Below are 22,877 nucleotides of genomic sequence, written 5' to 3'. Positions count from 1 at the left end.
ACAGGGTCCGTGGGCATTGAGCGCCCTCGGGTACAGGGTCCCTGGGCATTGAGCGCTCATGGGTACAGGGTCCCTGGGCACTGAGTGCTCTCGGCTACAGGGTCCCTGGGCACTGGGCGCCCTCGGGTACAGGGTCCCTGGGCATTGGGCGCTCTCGGGTACAGGGTCCCTGGGCACTGAGTGCTCTTGGGTACAGGGTCATTGGGCACTGGGCACTCTCGGGTACAGGGTCCCTGGGCATTGAGTGCTCTCGGGTACAGGGTCCCGGGGCATTGAGTGCTCTCGGGTACAGGGTCCCTGGGCACTGGGCGCCCTCGGGTACAGGGTCCCTGGGCATTGGGCGCTCTCGGGTACAGGGTCCCTGGGCACTGAGCGCTCTCAGTTACAGGGTCCCTGGGCACTGAGTGCTCTCGGGTTCAGGGTCCCTGGGCACTGGGCGCTCTCGGGTACAGGGTCCCTGGGCACTGGGCGCTCTCTGGTACAGGGTCCCTGAGCATTGAGCGCTCTCGGGTACAGGGTCCCTGGGCACTGGGCGCTCTCGGGTACAGGGTCCCTGGGCACTGAGCGCTCTCTGGTACAGGGTCCCTGGGCATTGAGTGCTCTCGGGTACAGGGTCCCTGGGCACTGAGCACCCTCGGGTACAGGGTCCCTGGGCATTGAGTGCTCTCGTGTAGAGGGTCCCTGGGCATTGAGTGCTCTCATGTAGAGGGTCCCTGGGCATTGAGCGCTCTCGGGTACATGGTCCCTGGGCATTGAGTGCTCTCGGGTACAGGGTCCCTGGGCACTGAGCGCTCTCGGGTACAGGGTCCCTGGGCATTGAGCGCTCTCGGGTACAGGGTCCCTGGGCATTGAGCACCCTCGGGTACAGGGTCCCTGGGCACTGAGTGCTCTCGGGTACAGGGTCCCTGGGCTCTGGGCGCTCTCACGTACAGGGTCCCTGGGCATTGAGCGCTCTCTGGTACAGGGTGCCTGGGCACTGAGCGCTCTCGTGTACAGGGTCCCTGGGCATTGAGCGCTCTCGGGTACAGGGTCCCTGGGCACTGAGCGCCCTCATGTACAGGGTCCCTGGGCATTGAGCGCTCTTGGTTACAGGATCCCTGGGCACTGAGCGCCCTCGGGTACAGGGTCCCTGTGCACTGGGCGCTCTTGGGTACAGGGTCCCTGGGCATTGAGTGCTCTCGGGTTCAGGGTCCCTGGGCATTGAGCGCTCTCGGTTACAGGGTCCCTGTGCACTGAGCGCCCTCAGGTACAGGGTCCCTGGGCATTGAGCGCTCTCGGGTACAGGGTCCCTGGGCACCGAGCGCTCTCAGTTACAGGGTCCCTGGGCACTAAGCACTCTCGGGTTCAGGGTCCCTGGGCACTGGGCGCTCTCGGGAACAGGGTCCCTGAGCATTGAGCGCTCTCGTGTACAGGGTCCCTGGGCACTGGGTGCTCTCGGGTACAGGGTCCCTGGGCACTGAGCGCTCTCTGGTACAGGGTCCCTGGGCATTGAGTGCTCTCGGGTACAGGGTCCCTGGGCACTGAGCGCTCTCGGGTACAGGTTCCCTGGGCACTGAGCGCTCTCGGGTACAGGGTCCCTGGGCATTGAGCACTCTCGGGTACAGGGTCCCTGGGCATTGAGCACCCTTGGGTACAGGGTCCCTGGGCACTGGGCGCTCTCGGGTACAGGGTCCCTGGGCACTGGGCGCCCTCGGGTACAGGGTCCCTGGGCACTGGGCGCTCTCGGGTACAGGGTCCCTGGGCACTGGGCGCTCTCCGGTACAGGGTCCTTGGGCACTGGGCACTCTCAGGTACAGGGTCCCTGGGCACTGAGCGCTCTTGGGTACAGGGTCCCTGGGTGTTGAGTGCTCTCGGGTACAGGGTCCCTGGGGACTGGGCACCCTCGAGTAAAGGGTCCCTGGGCACTGAGCGCTCTCGAGTAAAGGGTTCCTGGGCACTGAGTGCTCTCGGGTACAGGGTCCCTGGGCACTGAGCGCTCTCGGGTACAGGTTCCCTGGGCACTGAGCGACCTCGGGTAGAGGGTCCCTGGGTGTTGAGTGCTCTCGGGTACAGGGTCCCTGGGCACTGGGCACTCTCGGGTACAGGGTCCCTGGGTGTTGAGCGCCCTCGGGTACAGGGTCCCTGGGCACTGGGCGCCCTTGGGTACAAGGTCCCTGGGCACTGGGCTCTCTCGGGTACAGGGTCCCTGGGTGTTGAGCGCCCTCGGGTACAGGGTCCCTGGGCACTGGGCGCCCTCGGGTACAGGGTCCCTGGGCACTGGGCTCTCTCGGGTACAGGGTCCCTGGGCACTGAGTGCTCTCGGGTACAGGGTCCCTCGGCTCTGGGCGCTCTCGCGTACAGGGTCCCTGGACACTGAGTGCTCTCGGGTACAGGGTCCCTGGGCACTGAGTGCTCTCGGGTACAGGGTCCCTGGGCACTGAGCGCTCTCGTGTACAGCGTCCCTGGGCATTCAGCGCTCTCGGGTACAGGGTCCCTGGGCACTGGGCACTCTCGGGTACAGGGTCCCTGGGCACTGGCCGCCCTTGGGTACAGGGTCCCTGGGCACTGGGTGCCCTCGGTTACAGGGTCCTTGGGCACTGGGCGCTCTCGGGTACAGGGTCCCTGGGCACTGAGCGCTCTCGGGTACAGGGTCCCTGGGCACTGGGCGCTCTCGGGTACAGGGTCCCTGGGCACTGGGCGCCCTCGGGTACAGGGTCCCTGGGCACTGAGCACTCTCGGGTTCAGGGTCCATGGGCACTGGGCGCTCTCGGGTACAGGGTCACTGAGCATTGAGCGCTCACGGGTACAGGGTCCCTGGGCACTGGGCGCTCTCGGGTACAGGGTCCCTGGGCATTGAGTGCTCTCGGGTACAGGGTCCCTGGGCACTGAGCACCCTCGGGTACAGGGTCCCTGGGCATTGAGTGCTCTCGTGTAGAGGGTCCCTGGGCATTGAGTGCTCTCGTGTAGAGGGTCCCTGGGCATTGAGCGCTCTCGGGTACAGGGTCCCTGGGCACTGAGCGCCCTCATGTACAGGGTCCCTGGGCATTGAGCGCTCTCGGGTACAGGGTCCCTGGGTATTGGGCGCCCTCGGGTACAGGGTCCCTGGGCACTGAGCGCCCTCGGGTACAGGGTCCCTGGGCAATGAGTGCTCTCGGGTACAGGGTCCCTGCGCACTGGGCGCTCTCGGGTACAGGGTTCCTGGGCATTGATTGCTCTCGGGTACAGGGTCCCTGGGCATTGAGCGCTCTTGGGTACAGGGTCCCTGGGCACTGAGCGCCCTCGGGTACAGGGTCCCTGGGCATTGAGCGCTCTCGGGTACAGGGTCCCTGGGCATTGAGTGCTCTCGGGTACACGGTCCCTGGGCACTGGGCGCTCTTGGGTACAGGGTCCCTGGGCACTGGGTGCTCTCGGCTACAGGGTCCCTGGGCACTGGGTGCCCTCAGGTACAGGGTCCCTGGGCACTGGGCACCCTCGGGTACAGGGTCCCTGGGCACTGGGCGCTCTCGGGTACAGGGTCCCTGGGCACTGGGTGCCCTCAGGTACAGGGTCCCTGGGCACTGGGCACCCTCGGGTACAGGGTCCCTGGGCACTGGGCGCCCTTGGGTACAGGGTCCATGGGAACTGGGTGCCCTCGTGTACAGGGTCCCTGGGCATTGGGTGCTCTCGGGTACAGGGTCCCTGGGCACTGAGCGCTCTCGGGTACAGGGTCCCTGGGCACTGTGCTGTCTGACCGATGCCCTCACCCCCATTTCCTGTTCTTGCTCCTTTAGGAAATACGGGACCTGCGGGATCAGTTGCAGTTGCAGCAGGTCCATGTGGAGGTGGACATGTCCAAGCCTGACCTCACTGCTGCTCTCAAGGACATTCGCACTCAGTACGAGTCTGTCGCCAGCAAGAACATGCAGGAGGCTGAGGAGTGGTACAAGTCCAAGGTAAGCAAGCTCCGCACCTGATACAAGGCCAAGGTAAGCGAGCTCCGCACCTGATACAAGGCCAAGGTAAGTGAGCTCCACCCCTGATACAAGGCCAAGGTAAGCGAGCTCCGCACCTGATACAAGGCCAAGGTAAGCGAGCTCCGCACCTGATACAAGGCCAAGGTAAGCGAGCTCCGCACCTGATACAAGGCCAAGGTAAGCGAGCTCCGCACCTGATACAAGTCCAAGGTAAGCGAGCTCCGCACCTGATACAAGGCCAAGATAAGCGAGCTCCGCACCTGATACAAGTCCAAGGTAAGCAAGCTCCGCACCTGATACAAGTCCAAGGTAAGCGAGCTCCGCACCTGATACAAGGCCAAGGTAAGCGAGCTCCGCACCTGATACAAGGCCAAGGTAAGCGAGCTCCGCACCTGATGCTCAAAGTAAAGGCTTCCCGCCCTGCCTCTGAAAAGAAGAAAGTGTTGCATTTATAAAGAGCCTGTCACAACCTCAAGACATCCTTGAAGTGTAGTCGTTGTTGTAATGTCAGAAACGCGGCAGCCAATTTCTGCCCAGCAAGACCCCACAAACAACAATGTGATAATAACCAGAAAATGTCATTTAACGGTATTGGTTGAGGGATAAATGTTGGCCAGGACACTGGGGATAACTCCCCTGCTTTTCTTCGAAATAGTGCCATAGGATCTTTTATGTCCACCTGAGAGAGGCAGACGGGGCCTCGGTTTAAAGTCTCACCCGAAAGACGGCACCTCCGACAGTGCAGCACTCCCTCAGTACTGCAGTGGAGTGTCAGCCTAGACTTTTGTGCCCAAGTCTCTGGAGTGGGACTTGAACCCACGACCTTCTGACTCAGAGAGTGCTGCCCACTGAGCCCCAGCTGGTGTCACAATTCACCAGCTGGTCTCTTTGCTTGAACACCACCCGATAAATGGTTGTTGTCAGATGCTGTTGTTTTGAGGCTCACCATTTTATTCTGGCTGTGGGGGGAAAAGACGGAGGCTTGACCCTCGGCACACCTGCACAGATCGGGAATATGACCTTTAACCTATTCCCACCGTGAGTGGGGTGCTCTCGGCCAGACATTTAGGGTCTTCAGTTGCGAAACTGTGCATCGCTGTTCCACTGTTACTGGCTGCCCCTAAATCCACTCCGCCATACAAACGGGCTGAAATCAGAACACCGCGAAGCCAGACCATAATACAGCAGTGATTCCTTTGATCCTCAAAGGTGAACCTTGCAGAATATCCCAATTCAAACAAAAGCTAAACTAGAGGAAAGATTTGATAAAGATATGTTCGGAGGGGCGGTGAGTACTGCACGATTCGATGCTGCAGGATCGCTGGGAGAGTGTGGGCTATTGAGATAGTGAGACACAGCCTGGACAGACACTTCTTATCCTCTCATGTTCTCTGTGCTGTTGAACTTCTAACTTTGAGCTTTTGTGTGCAGTTCTCAGATCTGACTGATGCTGCCACTCGCCAGTCAGAAGTCCTGCGCCTGGCCAAGCAGGAGGTGAATGACTACCGCAGGCAGATCCAGTCCCTCACGTGCGACTTGGAGGGGTTGAAAGGCACGGTGAGTTCTCGCTACAAGTTTGGAGCACCTGGAAATAGCAGGGATGACCTCTCCAAAATAACTAGGGGAATTCTGGGAAAATCCCAAAATAAAGTCATAATGTGCTTTTGGTTAAAAGAAGAATGTTTGTCCTCATTGGAGAGATTGATATCAACACTGGGGAATTAAACATGTTGGGGGAGAAATTCAGTTGTTAGCGCCAGCCGCTAGCACCTTAAGAGGGTGATAAGTGGGGCGCAAAGCGGCTGGCGCCCGGGCGCGGCGCGATCTGCGCCTCTCGCAAAATTGAGCGGACATTTAGCGGCGGCGCAAAACGCAACGCCCGCTTAGCTGCACGCGCAGATCCTTACGTCATTTCATGGTGCAACGCCCTTGGTGCGCCCCGAACCGGAACTTCAGTGGTGCCCCCCTTCTTTCCGCCTGGCACTCCCAGCAACTGGTTGACTGGAACGGTTCCCAGTCGCTGTGGGGCTGGGGGGGGTGCTATTTAAAGGGGGCTCTTCCTGGCTTCTTAGTGGTAGCCATTTTTGGACCACTCCTTCTGTGTGAGAGAGAGAGAGAGATTTGCAGAAAGACAAAGGGAGAGAGCTTTCTGCATTGAGTCAGCGCTCGCACAGGTACTTCTGGCTTCAGCCCAGAGCTTTGCAGCTGGATTGATTTTTCAGTGCCATAACCTTGAGTGGCCACATATTATGGGGGCTGCAATGGGTGGAAACGTTGGGTTTCTCCATTGCATTGAGAGGGCTCAGAGATGCCAAGAGAGAGTGTCAATCATGGCCAGACGGAGGAGGGCCAACAGGCGTCGGCACAGGAGGCCTTACCCTCCCAGGGTATACCGCCAGCAGTTCTCCTACCTCAACATGTCTGAGGAGCAGTGTATTCAGAGGCTTCGATTCAGAAGGGAGGTGGTCACTGAGCTCTGCCACCTGCTTCAGACAGATCTGCAGCCTCAGCTGAGGAGCAGGACGTCTCTGTCGGTGGCAGTGAAGGTGACAGTGGCTCTCAACTTCTATGCCACTGGCTCCTTCCAATCCGCTACTGGGGACATTGCCAATGTCTCCCAGTTCGCGGTGCATTGCTGCAAACGCCAAGTCACGAATGCCCTCTTCAGAAGGAGACATCAGTACATTTCCTTCCCCATCACCTTGGACAAGCAGCAAGAGCTCGCAATGGGATTTGCAAGAATAGCGGGCTTCCCCATGGTCCAGGGCGCCATTGACTGCACGCATGTGGCTTTGCGGGCGCCTCTAGAGAATGTCGAGGATTACCGCAACCGGAAGGGGTTCCATTCGTTGAACGTGCAGTTAGTGCGTGACCACAGACAGCTGATACTAGCTGTCAATGCCCGCTTTCCAGGCAGCAGCCACGACGCCTTCATCCTGCGCCAGACTTCTGTGGCAGACCTTTTCGAAGCCCCGGCCCACCCAGGAGGTTGGCTTCTCAGGGACAAGGGCTATCCTTTGTGCACCTGGCTGATGACCCCGCTCCGTGCGCCCAGCACTCCTGCTGAAGAACGATACAATGAGAGCCATCAAGTGACCAGGAACATCATTGAGCACACAATCTGCGTGCTAAAGCAACGGTTCCGCTGTCTGGACCATTCCGGGGGAGCCCTTCAGTACTCGCCTGAGCGAGTCTCCCATTTCGTTGTAGTGTGCTGCATGCTGCACAATCTGGCTATCCTCAGGACTCAGCCACTGCCAGCAGGCATTGGAGGACCACCAGAGGAGGAGGAGGAGGAGGAGGAGCACCAAGACGGGAGGGAGGGACAAATTGCAAGGGCCATCCGTCAGCGGCTTATTGCAAGTCGGTTCTAGGCCCCCTCTGAGGGAATGGCTTGTGCCATTGAAAGAACATGAATGGAACCATTCCACATACCCTGAGCCGGTCAAGGCAACAAAAAGTTCAAAGTGCAAACATGCACAATCTGCATAAAGACAATTATTTATTTAGTAAACTCTGTGCCCTTCCCGCATGACAAACAAATACAGAGAAACCCCCCAAAAAACAGTCAGACACATAACTGGCTCTCACAACCTGGAGACAATGAACAAAAGAGTTAACCAAAAATGACCATGATCCTCGGCCTTCACTAAAAATTTCACAGCATTTTGCCACACCTCCTACTTTTTGGCCTGCGAGGGTGATCTGCCTCGCTTCCGAGATTGGCCCTTCCCGCCCTGCAGCTCCTCCTCAAAGGGACCCCAGTGGCTGCAGCAAGGCTGGGGGAAGGCTGCTGAGTGTCAGATAGTGAGTCGGCAGATGCCCTTGGGGGACGGCCTGGACCAGCTCTGGGCCTGGAGGGCCCGGCTGCTGACTGCTTCAACTCTGCTTGGGCGGCAGCAGTCTGTCCTACGGGTGGTGGCAGCTGCAGTGGAGGAGTGACAGTGTTGGCAGCAGGAATGCTGCCAACCTGACAGAGCACAGGCACTCCCTGGTCGGCCGAGACACTGGCACTCGCACGGGGCAGCACTGAAGCATGCGCAGCAATCTGCTGAAGCACAGACTGCTGGCCTGCTGTGGCACGGCGAGGGCCTCGGCGAATCCTGCCCGATCCAGCGAGGGTGGCAGCAGTCAGTGCTCATGTGGCCCTAATCTGTGTCTGCATCAGACCAGCCACTGACTGCATGGCACGACTAAGCATTTGCGTGGAAGCCGCCTGTGCTGCACTGAAGTCCTGCAGACTCCTTGCCTGTGCTGCACCGAAGCCCTGCAGACTCCTTGCCTGTGCTGCCCGAAGTCCTGGACACTCCTTGCCAGTGACTCTATGGAGTCAGGCATCCTTGCCACTGCAGCCATGAGCTCAGTGTGCCTGTGCTCCGCCTGGGCGCCCATTTCAGCGAGGAGCCGCACCTCCTCTGCGCTCACTGTAGCAGGGCTGGAGGCCAGACTCTCCCTCCGGGGAGAAGGCCGCCGAGCTTCCCTACCCCCCCCCACGTTGCTGCAGCCAGCTGGGCCCCGGAGCTTCACCCTCCTCAGACCCTTCCCCCCTGCTCCCCTCCAAGGAAGACGTGTCCCCATTATGGCCATGGGCTGCCTCAGCTGAGGGTGGCACTGATGGTCCGGCTTCCTCTTCCTCCTCCTCGCCTTCAGAATCACGCACAGTGGTAGCTTGAGGGCCCGCCTCCTCACCTGGCGAATCAGCATCTGAAAGCAGGGAGGTACAAGAGTTGCTTTAGCGTGAGGACAGGGCGGCAGCGAGGGAGGCATGAGTGCTGCAATGCACTGCATTGGTTCGATAGCGGCAAAGGATGCTGGTGTGAGGCACAAGTGGAAGGAGAGAGGTCAAAAAGGTGATGACCTTAACATTGCTGTCCAGAACGGGGTCGGCATCTCCAGTGGCGACGGGGCCAATCATCTGGCCTGCCATAATCCGTTCCACTCGCTGCTCCAGATCGCTGAGGTCTTTAAGTTCAGGACGGCCTCCCCCGGTCCGTTGCTGCTGCCTCCTATTGTGCGCCAGCTTGCCCTGCAAGAGAAAGGACGGGCTCTGAGTACAGTGTGAAGCCCTGATCTTGGCTGCACTGCCTCCCATGGTCGAATAGCCCTTACAGTGTGAAGCCCTGATCTTGGCTGCACTGCCTCCCATGGTGGAATAGCCCTTACAGGGTGAAGCCCTGATCTTGGCTGCACTGCCTCCCATGGTCGAATAGCCCTTACAGTGTGTAAAGTGGTGAATGTGCATGTGAGTTTCATGAAAGGCCCATAGGTGTTGGATGAGGGCTGGGCATTGGGGCTTTCAAGACCCCTTGGCCATAAAGTGAGGTGCACATGCAGGGATGAAGAGGATACTGGAAAGGGTACTCACCCTGACAACCCGAGTGAGGCCGTTGAACTTCTTCCTGCATTGCACAGGGATCCTAGGTACCATGCTGCTGGAGGTCACGCTGTGTGCCACCTCCCTCCAAGCTTTTCGATATTCGTTGGGCAGCGGCCTCCTGCCACTGTCCGGAAACAGGATAGATCGCCTGCGCTCCACTGCGCCAACCAGAACCTTCAGGGCCCCCTCACTGAACCGCTGCGTTCGCTCCCTGGCCCTCTCCATGGTCCTAGGCTTTACAATGTTGCAGCAGGTCTGCCCAGGCCGAGAATCAGGGCTCCAATGTGCAGAGCTTGGCTGCAAGCCAAATCGACCCTCCCCCTTTAAGAGGTGACCGGCGCCAGCGTGTCTGCCTGCAATCACTAACTGGCCGCACCAGCGCTGCGCCCGCCCTCGGTTGTAGCGCCTCGCCTCTCTGGCTTAGTGCCTTAGGATAGTCATGCAGCGCCTGCTTTAGCGCACCAAGAACCTCTTGGGGCGAAGCAACTCAATTTCACTGAAGGTGGCGATAATTTGCGCTGGGCGCTAAATTTAGCGCACGCTCGACTATAGCGCCCCAAACGTGGCGATACTGAATTTCTAGGCCGTTTTCTTCTGAGTACCCAGTGTCAGCATCAAACATTCCAAGCTCAGGTACAGCATGGACGAGGTGAGGTGTGGTGTACAGTTTCAACCGCCTGGGAGTGTTTGATGGGACAGTGTAGAAGCAGCTTTACTCTGTATCTAACCCGTGCTGTACCTGCCCTGAGAGTGTTTGATGGGACTGTGTAGAGGGAGCTTTACTCTGTATCTAACCCATGCTGTACCTGCCCTGGGAGTGCTCAAAGGGACAGTGTAGAGGGAGCTTTACTCTGTATCTAATCTGAACTGTACCTGCCCTGGGAGTGTTTGATGGGACAGTGTAGAGGGAGCTTTACTCTGTATCTAACCCGTGCTGTACCTGCCCTGGGAGTGTTTGATGGGACAGTGTAGAGGGAGCTTTACTCTGTATCTAACCTGTGCTGTACCTGCCCTGGGAGTGTTTAATGGGACAGTGTAGAGGGAGCTTTACTCTGTATCTAACCCGTGCTGTACCTGCCCAGGGAGTGTTTCATGGGACAGTGTAGAGGGAGCTTTACTCTGTATCTAACCCGTGCTGTACCTGCCCTGGGAGTGTTTGATGGGACAGTGTAGAGGGAGCTTTACTCTGTATCTAACCCGTGCTGTACCTGCCCTGGGAGTGTTTGATGGGACAGTGTAGAGGGAGTTTACTCTGTATCTAACCCGTGCTGTACCTGCCCTGGGAGTGTTTAGTGGGACAGTTTAGCGGGAGTTTACTCTGTATCTAACCCGTGCTGTACCTGACTTTCATCTTGATAATATGGTAAAAGAATTGAAATGAAACAGATGTCATTTCTGTGTAATCATATGGAGCCATCCCCTCTGTTCAGTTTGGAATGTGTATGAAATGCGCTAGCTGAGGAGTTTGAAACAGGAAGCCCTTTCATCGCAGGCTCCACGTCACCTCCAGAAGTCCCAATGTGCGACTTTGGGGATCTTGATATGGGGAGGGAGTGTAGAGATCCACAGATGACCCTGTACAGAGGGCTTGCAGCTGCTACAAGGCACGGACTGGGCTGAGTGAGCGACCTCCAGATATCGGGGAAGGGGAATCACTGGCTGCTCTATTGGCAGCCTCAGAATGCCAAGCCCACCCCTGGTGGCTGTGTTGGTAAAGCTGTGCGGGCCACAAAGTCCCAAGTTCGGTCACCAGTCCGTGCTGGTTGGATGATCTCAACCTGGAGTATAAGTGGCCTTCGAGCTCCTGGATCAGGGAGGGAAAGCCACTCAGGGTTCCCTCTCCTGGAAAGTGCACATGTATGGGCACAGGTGTGGACAGGATTAAGCTCAGCTGCGATGCCATTCTCGGTTGAATGCCTCACCAACACTCACTTGTCTCAATTCAACAGTTGAGGAGTGGTCGCTTGGGTGAGTGTCTGAGGGACCGTGTCCTAGCACGTGCCGGAACTTTCCGGAAAGGAAGGGAGGGAATGGGGTGGGGAGGTAAATTGGTAAAATTTTGTAAAAACAGATTTTGAGACTTCCGATTCCCTGAGCCTGTTGCTGCGATCCTGGGTGCGATCCCTGGCACTGTCCTGGTGAAGCTCACATCTCTGTTCTCTGACAGAACGAGTCGCTGGAGCGCCAGTTGCGCGAGATGGAGGAGCGCTTCAATTTCGAGACGAGTAATTACCAGGAGACCGTTAACCACATGGAGCTTGACATCCAGAACCTGAAGGAGGAGATGGCCCGTCACCTGCAGGCTTATCAGGACTTGCTCAACGTCAAGCTGGCCCTGGACATCGAGATTGCCACCTACAGGAAACTGCTGGAGGGAGAGGAGAGCAGGTAAGGGCTTTCCGACACCGGACTTTACCGAGAGCCAGACCGCTCAGCTGAAACACACCAATTTCTCCTGTATCCCAGGCCCCTCTGTCTGCTGGTTATCGCAGGCCCCTCTGTCTGCTGGTTATCCCAGGCCCTTCTGTCTGCTGGTTATCCCAAGCCCCTCTGTCTGCTGGTTATCGCAGGCCCCTCTGTCTGCTGGTTATCCCAGGCCCCTCTGTCTGCTGGTTATCCCAGGCCCCTCTGTCTGCTGGTTATCGCAGGCCCCTCTGTCTGCTGGTTATCCCAGGCCCCTCTGTCTGCTGGTTATCCCAGGTCCCTCTGTCTGCTGGTTATCGCAGGCCCCTCTGTCTGCTGGTTATCCCAGGCCCCTCTGTCTGCTGGCTATCACAAGCCCCTCTCCCTGCTGGTTATCCCAGGCCCCTCTCCCTGCTGGTTACCCCAGACCCCTCTCTCTGCTGGTTATCCCAGGCCCCTCTGTCAGCTGGTTATCCCAGGCCCCTCTGTCTGCTGGTTATCCCAGGCCCCTCTGTCTGCTGGTTATCCCAGGCCCCTCTGTCTGCTGGTTATCCCAGGTCCCCCTGTCTGCTGGTTATCCCAGGCCCCTCTGTCTGCTGGCTATCACAAGCCCCTCTCCCTGCTGGTTATCCCAGGCCCCTCTCCCTGCTGGTTACCCCAGACCCCTCTCTCTGCTGGTTATCCCAGGCCCCTCTGTCGGCTGGTTATCACAGGCCCCTCTGCCTGCTGGTTATCCCAGGCCCCTCTGTCTGCTGGTTATCCCAGGCCCCTCTGTCTGCTGGTTATCCCAGGACCCTCTGTCTGCTGGTTATCCCAGTCCCCTCTGTCTGCTAGTTATCCCAAGCCCCTCTCCCTGCTGGTTATCCCAGGCCCCTCTGTCTGCTGGTTATCCCAGGTCCCCCTCTCTGCTGGTTATCCCAGGTCCCCCTGTCTGCTGGTTATCCAAAGCCCCTCTCCCTGCTGGTTATCCCAGGCCCCTCTGTCTGCTGGTTATCCCAGGTCCCCCTGTCTGCTGGTTATCCCAGGCCCCTCTGTCTGCTGGTTATCCTAAGCCCCTCTCCCTGCTGGTTATCCCAAGCCCCTCTCCCTGCTGGTTATCCCAAGCCCCTCTCCCTGCTGGTTATCCCAGGCCCCTCTGTCTGCTGGTTATCCCAGGCCCCTCTGTCTGCTGGCTATCACAAGCCCCTCTCCCTGCTGGTTATCCCAGGCCCCTCTCCCTGCTGGTTACCCCAGACCCCTCTCTCTGCTGGTTATCCCAGGCCCCTCTGTCAGCTGGTTATCCCAGGCCCCTCTGTCTGCTGGTTATCCCAGGCTCCTCTGTCTACTGGTTATCCCAGGCCCCTCTGTCTGCTGGTTATCCCAGGCCCCTCTGTCTGCTGGTTATCCCAGGCCCCTCTGTCTACTGGTTATCCCAGGCCCCTCTGTCTACTGGTTATCCCAGGCCCCTCTGTCTACTGGTTATCCCAGGCCCCTCTGTCTGCTGGTTATCCCAGGCCCCTCTGTCTGCTGGTTATCCCAGGCCCCCCTGTCTGCTGGTTATCCCAGGCCCGTCTGTCTGCTGGTTATCCCAGGCCCCTCTGTCTGCTGGTTATCCCAGGCCCCCCTGTCTGCTGGTTATCCCAGGCCCCTACTAATTCAATGTTACACACTTTATGATTCCTGAGCTCCGGATAATTTTAAGAACAGCATTTTAGTTACAGGAAAAGTACACCAGGCCCAACAAGCCGGCCCATTTTTTTTTTACACTGGTCAACCCTCCGTCTCACCATGTCCCGCAACCACACATCTCCGTCTTGTGCTGTAATTGCCCTGGGAGTGTTTGATGGGACAGTGTAGAGGGAGCTTTTCTCTGTATCTAACCTGTGCTGTACCTGCCCTGGGAGTGTTTGATGGGACAGTGTAGAGGGAGCTTTACTCTGTATCTAACCCCGTGCTGTACCTGCCCTGGGAGTGTTTGATGGGTGAGTGTAGAGGGAGCTTTACTCTGTATCTAACCCCGTGCTGTACCTGCCCTGGGAGTGTTTGATGGGACAGTGTAGAGGGAGCTTTACTCTGTATCTAACCCCGTGCTGTACCTGCCCTGGGAGTGTTTGATGGGTGAGTGTAGAGGGAGCTTTACTCTGTATCTAACCCCGTGCTGTACCTGCCCTGGGAGTGTTTGATGGGACAGTGTAGAGGGAGCTTTACTCTGTATCTAACCCCGTGCTGTACCTGCCCTGGGAGTGTTTGATGGGACAGTGTAGAGGGAGCTTTACTCTGTATCTAACCCCGTGCTGTACCTGCCCTGGGAGTGTTTGATGGGACAGTGTAGAGGGAGCTTTACTCTGTATCTAACCCCGTGCTGTACCTGCCCTGGGAGTGTTTGATGGGTGAGTGTAGAGGGAGCTTTACTCTGTATCTAACCCCGTGCTGTACCTGCCCTGGGAGTGTTTGATGGGACAGTGTAGAGGGAGCTTTACTCTGTATCTAACCCCGTGCTGTACCTGCCCTGGGAGTGTTTGATGGGACAGTGTAGAGGGAGCTTTACTCTGTATCTAACCCGTGCTGTACCTGCCCTGGGAAAATCTCCTTTACTCTTCCTTTACTCAGTCCCATTATCATCAACATCATCCCTGTCCTCCAGCTCGATCCCTACATTTTTCTAAACTCCTGCAGCAACTACATTCCCACCTCTTGCTGCCCTCCTTATTCAAAGCCCTCCAATCAGTCATCTGGCCCACCCATAACATGGAAACTGTGCTGGCCAACATCGTCAGTGACATCTCACGTGACTGTGATTGCAGCTCACTGTTAATCCCCATTCTCCTCTGCCTCTCTGCTGCCTTAGACACTATCAGCCATTCCATTGTCTTCGAAGCTCTCTCCTCCACACCCATCTCTGTGGTACAGCTCTTTCCCGGCTCCACTCCCAGCTGACACATATTTCACTTTATTTTCTCCCAATCTTTTTCTTTAAGGTTTTTCTCTGCCCATCTTATATTGGCCAGTCCATCTGAATCTATCGGAGAGACACAGGCAGAGAGACTTTGTGTGGCGGGTCAGCAACACGCTGCTACATTAAGATGAATATTCAAGGACTTTCATTAACTACATAAATCTACTGTGCGTCATTGCCTCTTTCACCTTATCCATGTATTGTTTAATAAACCTGTTTATAGCCTGGGCCACGGTCTCGTGAAGTGTTTATTCTACTGCCTTCCGAAGTCAAGGAAGATCCCATGAGGGCGTGGGATGTAACCAGTAAACCAAAGCACGGTGACGAGGGTTTTCTGTTTGACCTCTGAAAATGACCGAGATAATAGTGCACTCTGGGTCATAGGGACTGGGGACTCACCTACAGGAACAGTCTGAGGCAGTGAACCCAAGGAAAATATCCAGAATAATTCCAACACATGTTACCCCCTTGGTCTCTAGAACAGGATCAACTTCCACATTTTGCTAATGATGTCCGGCACTGCCTCACCGATCCCATGGCTGTTGCCACCATGTCCAACTGCCTATCCATTGACGGTCAGATCTGGATGACCCAAAGCAACCTTTGGCAAAGCTAAGTTCATCCTCTTCGACAGGTGTCCTTCCCTAAAGGACATTCGTGAACCAGTTGGGTTTTTATGACAATCCGAGAGCTTCATGGTCACCCTTACTGAAACCACATTTCTATTTCCAGATGTGTTTTGGACTGAATGATCACATGGTGGGATTTGCACACACGTTCCCTGGATTATTAGCCCAGTAACATAACCAGTACACTCCCGTAGCCTTGCTCCTGCTCTGTGGGACTCCTCCACCACCCCCACTAATTGATGTTCCAACTTCCCGCTCTCCACCTTTAAAAACCTATGAGATCCACTTTGACTTTTGCTATCGCTCCCCTCTGACCCTCACCCTTTCCCCCAGCCCCCTGGCCCGGTGCCCCCTCACTACCCACAGCCCTGTAAAGCTCTGGCAGATGTCTGTCTGACCTGAATGAGCTCTGCAGCGACGGAGGAGTTGTTCTGACAGTCTGAATATTTATTGGATGTTTGTTTGGTTGCAGAATTTCAATGCCTGTCCAGAGCTTCTCCTCACTGCACATCCGAGGTAAGTGTGGACAACAACAACAACTTGCATTTATACAGTGCCTTTAACATAGTAAAACGTCCCAAGGTGCTTCCCAGGAACATTATCGGACAACGTTTGGCATCGAGCCCCATAAGGACAGGTTGATCAAAGAGTTAGGGTTTGAGGAGCATCTTAAATGAGGAGAGCGAGGTAGAGAGGCGGAGAGGTTTAGGGAGGGAATTCCAGCGCTTAGGGCTTAGACAGTTGACGGCACGGCCGCTAATGATAGGGCGAAGGAAGTCAGGATGCACAGGAGGCCAGAACTGGAAGAACGGAGAGATCTCGGAGGGCTGTAGGGCTGGAGGAGGTTACAGAGATAGGGAGGGGCGAGGCCATGGAGGGATTTGAAAACAAGAGAATTTTAAAATCGGGGGCCAGTATAGGTCAGCAAGCACAGGGGTGATGGGTCAACGGGACTTGGTGCGAGTTAGGACACGGGCAGCAGAGTTTGGATGAGCTGAAGTTTACAGAGGGTGCAAGGTGGGCGGCCAGCCAGGCGAGCGTCGGAATAGTCAACCTTAGAGGCAACAAAAGCATGTTAGAGGGTTTCAGCAGCAGACGGGCTGAGGCGGTGGGACGGGGGGGGGCGAGCTGGGCGATGTTACGGAGGTGGAAGTAAAAGGACAGCATTATTGAATCATTGTGCAGCGCTGGGACGATGGCGGATGATGAACAGCAGGGAAATTCTCCAACATTTCTATTGGATAAGGATAGACCAATAGCTGCAAAGCTCAGACAGCTCTCCGGCCCCTGTAAACAGATCAACTCCCGAGCTGCTGTGTTTCAGAGTTGATCCCCTCACCCTGATTGGCTAAGAGCCCAGTCTCCGCCCCTCCTCCTCTGCTGAAGGGGCTGGGTCCCGCTGGGTGTCAGTCCTAAGCTGCTTGCTCTTCGGAGGGATCCCGCCTAAATAACCAGTTGTCAGTGAGTGCCCGCAAGCTATTTAACTCTGGGAGGCATTGTGGCCTGTCCTCAGCTAACATTGCCTCAGAAGATACTGGGTCACATTCAGGTGCAAGGATCCCTCCCTAACCCCAGGTGCTGGGTAATTGATACTGTAGACAAGCAATCTGCAGTTTTCCAGATTGCTTGCTGTCCAGGACAGGTACAGCACGGGTTAGATACAGAGTAAAGCTCCCTCTACACTGTCCCATCAGTAAAGCTCCCTCTACACCGTCCCATCAAATACTCCCAGGTCATGTACAGCACGGGTTAGATACAGAGTAAAGCTCCCTCTACACTGTCCCATCAATCACTCCCAGGGCAGGTACAGCACGGGTTAGATACAGAGTAAAGCTCCCTCTACACCGTCCCATCAAATACTCCCAGGTCAGGTACAGCACGGGTTACATACAGAGTAAAGCTCCCTCTACACTGTCCCATCAAACACTCCCAGGGCAGGTACAGCACGGGTTAGATACAGAGTAAAGCTCCCTCCACACTGTCCCATCAAACACTTCCAGGGCAGGTACAGCACAGGTTAGATACAGAGTAAAGCTCCCTCTACACTATCCCATCAATCACTCCCAGGGCAGGTACAGCACGGGTTAGATACAGAGTAAAGCTCCCTCTACACTGTCCCATCAATCACTCCCAGGGCAGGTACAGCACGGGTTAGATACAGAGTAAAGCTCCCTCTACACTGTCCCATCAATCACTCCCAGGGCAGGTACAGCACGGATTAGATAAAGAGTAAAGCTCCCTCTACACTGTCCCATCAAACACTCCCAGGGCAGGTACAGCACGGGTTAGATACAGAGTAAAGCTCCCTCTACACTGTCCCAACAAACACTCCCAGGGCAGGTACAGCACGGGTTAGATACAGAGTAAAGCTCCCTCTACACTGTCCCATCAAACACTCCCAGGGCAGGTACAGCACGGGTTAGATACAGAGTAAAGCTCCCTCTACACTGTCAGTAATGCAGTGATGTTGCAGTGAGATCTGTTGTGTCACTCTGTACTCCTCATTGTGGCCTTGCCTGATGTAATTTATCAGTGAGGGAGCTGAGAAACAATTGACCCCCCCGAACATTTCTCCCAGCTCCTGCTCACGATTATGATTCCCTCCCCCACCCCTGAGAAGGCCCCTGGCGCACATTTGTTGTCTCAATCTGGACTGGTGTACTGCAATTTAATGACCTGTGCTTACTGTTCCCGCAGAGACAAACCTGGAATCGAAAGGCTCCCCAGACATTCAAGCAAGGAGGAATATTCTGATTAAAACGGTGGAGACCAGGGATGGACAGGTGTGTGATCAAAGGGAACATCACACCGTTCAGTTAGTATGGGAGCGATGCAATCTGTGCACACTCTGCCTGGTACCACTGGCACTGATTGGCATTGTGCCCCACCCATGCCCAGTGCTGGCTCCGATATTAGCCAGTGCCAACTCCGAACCTGATACCGCCAGTCACCAATCTCAATCGTGTCCAGTGGTGAGCCTGGCACTGCCTGGCATGGGCTCTGACACTCACACACGCTTCTTCGTGTATTGGGTTGACCTTCACCCAGAAAAACAGACATGGCTTGTCGTCCCCAACTCCTATTGTGCCCAGAAATTACCTCAGTAACAACAAAATCTCTAAAGCAAAATTAAAAGAAAAGACTTGCATTTCTCCAGCGCCTTTCATAAGCTCACGACGTCCCAAAGCACTTGACTGCCAATGAAGTCCTTTTGAAGTGGAGTCACTGTTGTAATGTAGGAAATGCAGCAGCCAATTTGCACACATCAAGCTCCCACAAACAGCAATGTGATAAATGACCAGATAATTACATTTTAATGATGTTGGTTGCGGATTAAATATTGGCCAGGTCACCGGGGGGTCACCGGGGAGAACTCCCCCGCTCTTCTTCCAATAATGGCCTTGGGATATTTTACGCCCACTTGGGAGGGCAAACAGGGCCTCGGTTTAGCATCTCATCTGAAGTACGGCACCTCTGGCAGTGCAGCACTCCCTCAGAATGTCCCCAGCTGCACAAACTGGGCCAAGATGGCGATGACCCTCAGGTACTCCCTGGCCATGGCAGGGTGTCCCCCTGTGTGGCGTGGGTGAGATCGAGAAAACTCACTGGTTGGTGTGTCAGGGTGTAAGGCCATGGCCGTTCTCTCTGTCATCATGGCTTCATCTTGAGTTTTTTTTTTAGGGTTAAAATACATTTTTCTTGTTAAAAATACAACTGTTGAGATCAAATTGAAATCCATACATCTGAGGAGGTTTTAACAAGATCCACTTCAGATATTTCATCCCCTGATTTTTTTTTCTTTTCTACCCACAGGTAATCAGCGAGTCCAATGCAGAACGCAAGGAACTGCCATAAGGGGGTGGTCCTGGCCCAGCGGAGCGAGCAGCAGCTCAGTGTGGAGACCCCACTTCAGTAGCCCGCTAGCAGATCTAGAGTAGACTGCTGTAGCCATTTTTGGAGTAGGTCGGGGGGAGGAAGGAAGTGGAATCCTGGGATTGTGTGACACACATCGACACAGTGAAAGTGGATGTAGCTTCATCCAGAATCGCATTTAACAAGCTCAAGCCTAAAACTGAATTGTGCTGTATTTATAACTACACTGGGGTTGCCCGACTTGACTTGGGTTGGTTTGGGTTGAGCTCTTCTTGTACTGTAACAGTAAGATTTTTGATAGTTACTTTTCGTCCCTATTAACTGGAGACAGCCCTATTTCCATGATTGTTGTGCTCTCTTCTGGCATTACTTTGAATTTGATTTAAGAATGAGAAACGACACATGGCCCTTCAACCCCAACATCCCTGTACACAGAGAGTAAGACAATGTCCCTCCAATACCCTGTACACAGAGTGGGGCAATGTCCCTCCAATACCCTGTACACAGAGTGGGGCAATGTCCCTCCAATACCCTGTACACAGAGTGGGGCAATGTCCCTCCAATACCCTGTACACAGAGACTGGGGCAATGTCCCTCCAATACCCTGTACACAGAGTGGGGCAATGTCCCTCCAATACCCTGTACACAGAGACTGGGGCAATGTCCCTCCAATACCCTGTACACAGAGTGGGGCAATGCCCCTCCAATACCCTGTACACAGAGACTGGGGCAATGTCCCTCCAATACCCTGTACACAGTGAGGCAATGTTCCTCCACACCCTGTACACAGAGACTGGGGCAATGTCCCTCCAATACCCTGTACACAGAGTGGGGCAATGTCCCTCCAATACCCTGTACACACAGAGTAAGGCAATGTCCCTCCAATACCCTGTACACAGAGTGGGGCAATGTCCCTCAATACCCTGTACACACAGAGTGAGACAATGTCCCTCCAATACCCTGTACACACAGAGTAAGGCAATGTCCCTCCAATACCTTGTACACAGAGAGTAAGACAATGTCCCTCAATACCCTATACACACAGAGTAAGACAATGTCCCTCCAATACCCTGTACACACAGAGTAAGGCAATGTCCCTCCAATACCCTGTACACAGAGTGAGACAATGTCCCTCCAATACCCTGTACACAGAGAGTAAGACAATGTCCCTCCAATACCCTGTACACACAGAGTAAGGCAATGTCCCTCCAATACCCTGTTCACAGAGAGTAAGACAATGTCCCCCAATACCCTGTACACACAGAGTGAGACAATGTCCCTCCAATACCCTGTACACAGAGTGAGACAATGTCCCTCCAATACCCTGTACACAGAGAGTAAGACAATGTCCCTCAATACCCTGTACACAGAGTGAGACAATGTCCCTCCAATACCCTGTACACAGAGTAAAGCAATGTCCCTCCAATACCCTGTACACACAGAGTGAGACAATGTCCCTCCAATACCCTGTACACAGAGTAAGGCAATGTCCCTCCAATACCCTGTACACAGAGAGTAAGACAATATCCCTCAATACCCTGTACACACAGAGTGAGACAATGTCCCTCCAATACCCTGTACACAGAGTGGGGCAATGTCCCTCCAATACCCTGTACACAGAGAGTAAGACAATGTCCCTCAATACCCTGTACACACAGAGTGAGACAATGTCCCTCCAATACCCTGTACACAGAGAGTAAGACAATGTCCCTCCAATACCCTGTACACACAGAGTGAGACAATGTCCCTCAATACCCTGTACACACAGAGTGAGACAATGTCCCTCCAATACCCTGTACACAGAGAGTAAGACAATGTCCCTCCAATACCCTGTACACAGAGTGAGGCAATGTCCCTCCAATACCCTGTACACAGAGTGGGGCAATGTCCCTCCAATACCCTGTACACAGAGTGGGGCAATGTCCCTCCAATACCCTGTACAGAGTGAGGCAATGTCACAGAATCACAGAATCCCCCCACAGTGCAGATAGAGGCCATTTCGGCTCATCGAGCCTGCACCGACACATATCCCACCCTATCCCCGTAACCCCACGTATTTAATCCCCTAACACTAAGGGTCAATTTATCATAGCCAAATCAACCTAACCCGCACATCTTTGGACTGTGGGAGGAAACCGGAGCACCCGGAGGAAACCCACGCAGACACAGGGAGAATGTGCAAACTCCACACAGACAGTCGCCCGAAGCCAGATTTGAACCCGGGCCCCTGGCGCTGTGAGGCAACAGTGCTAACCACTATGCCACCGTGCCCCTCCAATACCCTGTACACAGAGTGAGGCAATGTTCCTCCAATACCCTGTACACAGAGACTGGGGCAATGTCCCTCCAATACCCTGTACACAGTGAGGCAATGTCCCTCCAATACCCCATACACAGAGTGAGACAATGTCCCTCCAATACCCTGTACACAGTGAGGCAATGTTCCTCCAATACCCTGTACACAGAGTGAGGCAATGTCCCTCCAATACCCTGTACACAGAGTGAGGAAACACTCCCTATGTTCCTTTCTGATTACTGTGGACCATTAACTTTTGATTTTGACCCAGAAGTGGAGGTCTATCACCAAACCCAGGATGCCAAATTGCTATGTTTAAACAGTGGGATTAACCAACCCAGCACCCCTCACCATCCAGTGCCGGTTTGCACAGTGCCTATCTCCAGGAACAGCAGAAAGAATAGAACAGATTTGATTCTAACAAATGTGTCTCCTGTTCAGATTGATTGATGTCTGAAATTGATGGCACCTGTTTTAACTAAAACAATGGGAGAATTATTTTCCTGAACCTGCGTGTTGCCAGTAACATTCTAACAGCTTCCAGTATGGAGACCCTTTGTACCTGTCCTTTGTGCTCACCACCTCTGTCTAAAAGACTGATTGCTTTTCTAATGCAAAGGTAACAATAAAAAGATTTTAAATCAGTTGAGTTTTTGAGTTCTTCAGGCAAAAGTAGGTGTAATTTGGATCTGAGGATGTGAGACCATCTTACTAGAGGGATTACTTTTCATTCACTTTCTGGATGTGGGTGTTGCTGGCAAGACTGGCATTTATTGCCCATCCCTCATTGCCCTGAGAAGGTGGTAGTGGGTCTTTTGAATTAGAAACATAGAAACATAGAAGATAGGAGCAGGAGTAGGCCATTCGGCCCCTCGAGCCTGCTCCACCATTCAATGCGATCATGGCTGATAAGAACATAAGAAGTAGGAGCAGGAGTAGGCCATATGGCCCCTCAGGCCTGCTCCGCCATTCAATAGGATCATGGCTGATCCGAACCTAGACTCGCGTCCACTTCCCTGCCCTCTCCCCGTAACCCCTAATTCCCTTATCAGCTAGGAAACTGTCGATCTCCGTATTCCACAGCTCTCTGAGGTAGCAAATTCCATAGATTTACCACCCTCTGAGTGAAGAAGTTTCTCCTCATCTCAGTTTTGAAAGGGCAGCCCCTTATTCTAACATTATGCCCCCTAGTTCCAGTCTCACTATAGTAATCTGGAATGTTATGATTAAGGTTATCCATCAGGTGGTGCTGTAGCTAGTGCTGCCACTAGTTAAGGTCAGGGGGTTGCTTCCTGTCAAGGTCAGCAAAGGCGGAATGCCAGGATGCAGGATGCAGGCCTGTATGTTTGCTACGAGGTTGTTAATAAAGTATACAGACTAATTCTACTGTCTCGCCTCTTCGAGTTCTTGCTTCACTACATGGATTTATCAC

General features: G+C 54.7%; 1 protein-coding gene across 1 annotated transcript in view; it reads left to right on the top strand.

Moving 5' to 3' along the window:
- Positions 1 to 22,831, top strand: part of gfap (glial fibrillary acidic protein) — a 75,806-nt gene extending 52,975 nt beyond the window's left edge. Inside the window, exons 5-10 of the mRNA XM_085966643.1 lie at positions 3,750 to 3,911; positions 5,364 to 5,489; positions 11,477 to 11,697; positions 15,749 to 15,792; positions 17,974 to 18,059; positions 19,090 to 22,831. Coding sequence (XP_085822769.1) covers positions 3,750 to 3,911; positions 5,364 to 5,489; positions 11,477 to 11,697; positions 15,749 to 15,792; positions 17,974 to 18,059; positions 19,090 to 19,131 — 681 coding nt within the window. The 3' untranslated portion in view covers positions 19,132 to 22,831. The remainder of the gene's footprint in view (positions 1 to 3,749; positions 3,912 to 5,363; positions 5,490 to 11,476; positions 11,698 to 15,748; positions 15,793 to 17,973; positions 18,060 to 19,089) is intronic.
- The last annotated feature ends 46 nt before the right edge of the window (positions 22,832 to 22,877 follow it).

Source organism: Somniosus microcephalus, chromosome 24, assembly GCF_052327205.1.
Source record: "Somniosus microcephalus isolate GS21.2 chromosome 24, FLI_Smic_1.0, whole genome shotgun sequence".
NCBI lineage: Eukaryota > Metazoa > Chordata > Chondrichthyes > Squaliformes > Somniosidae > Somniosus > Somniosus microcephalus.
This window is presented reverse-complemented; position numbering and strand designations above follow the sequence as displayed.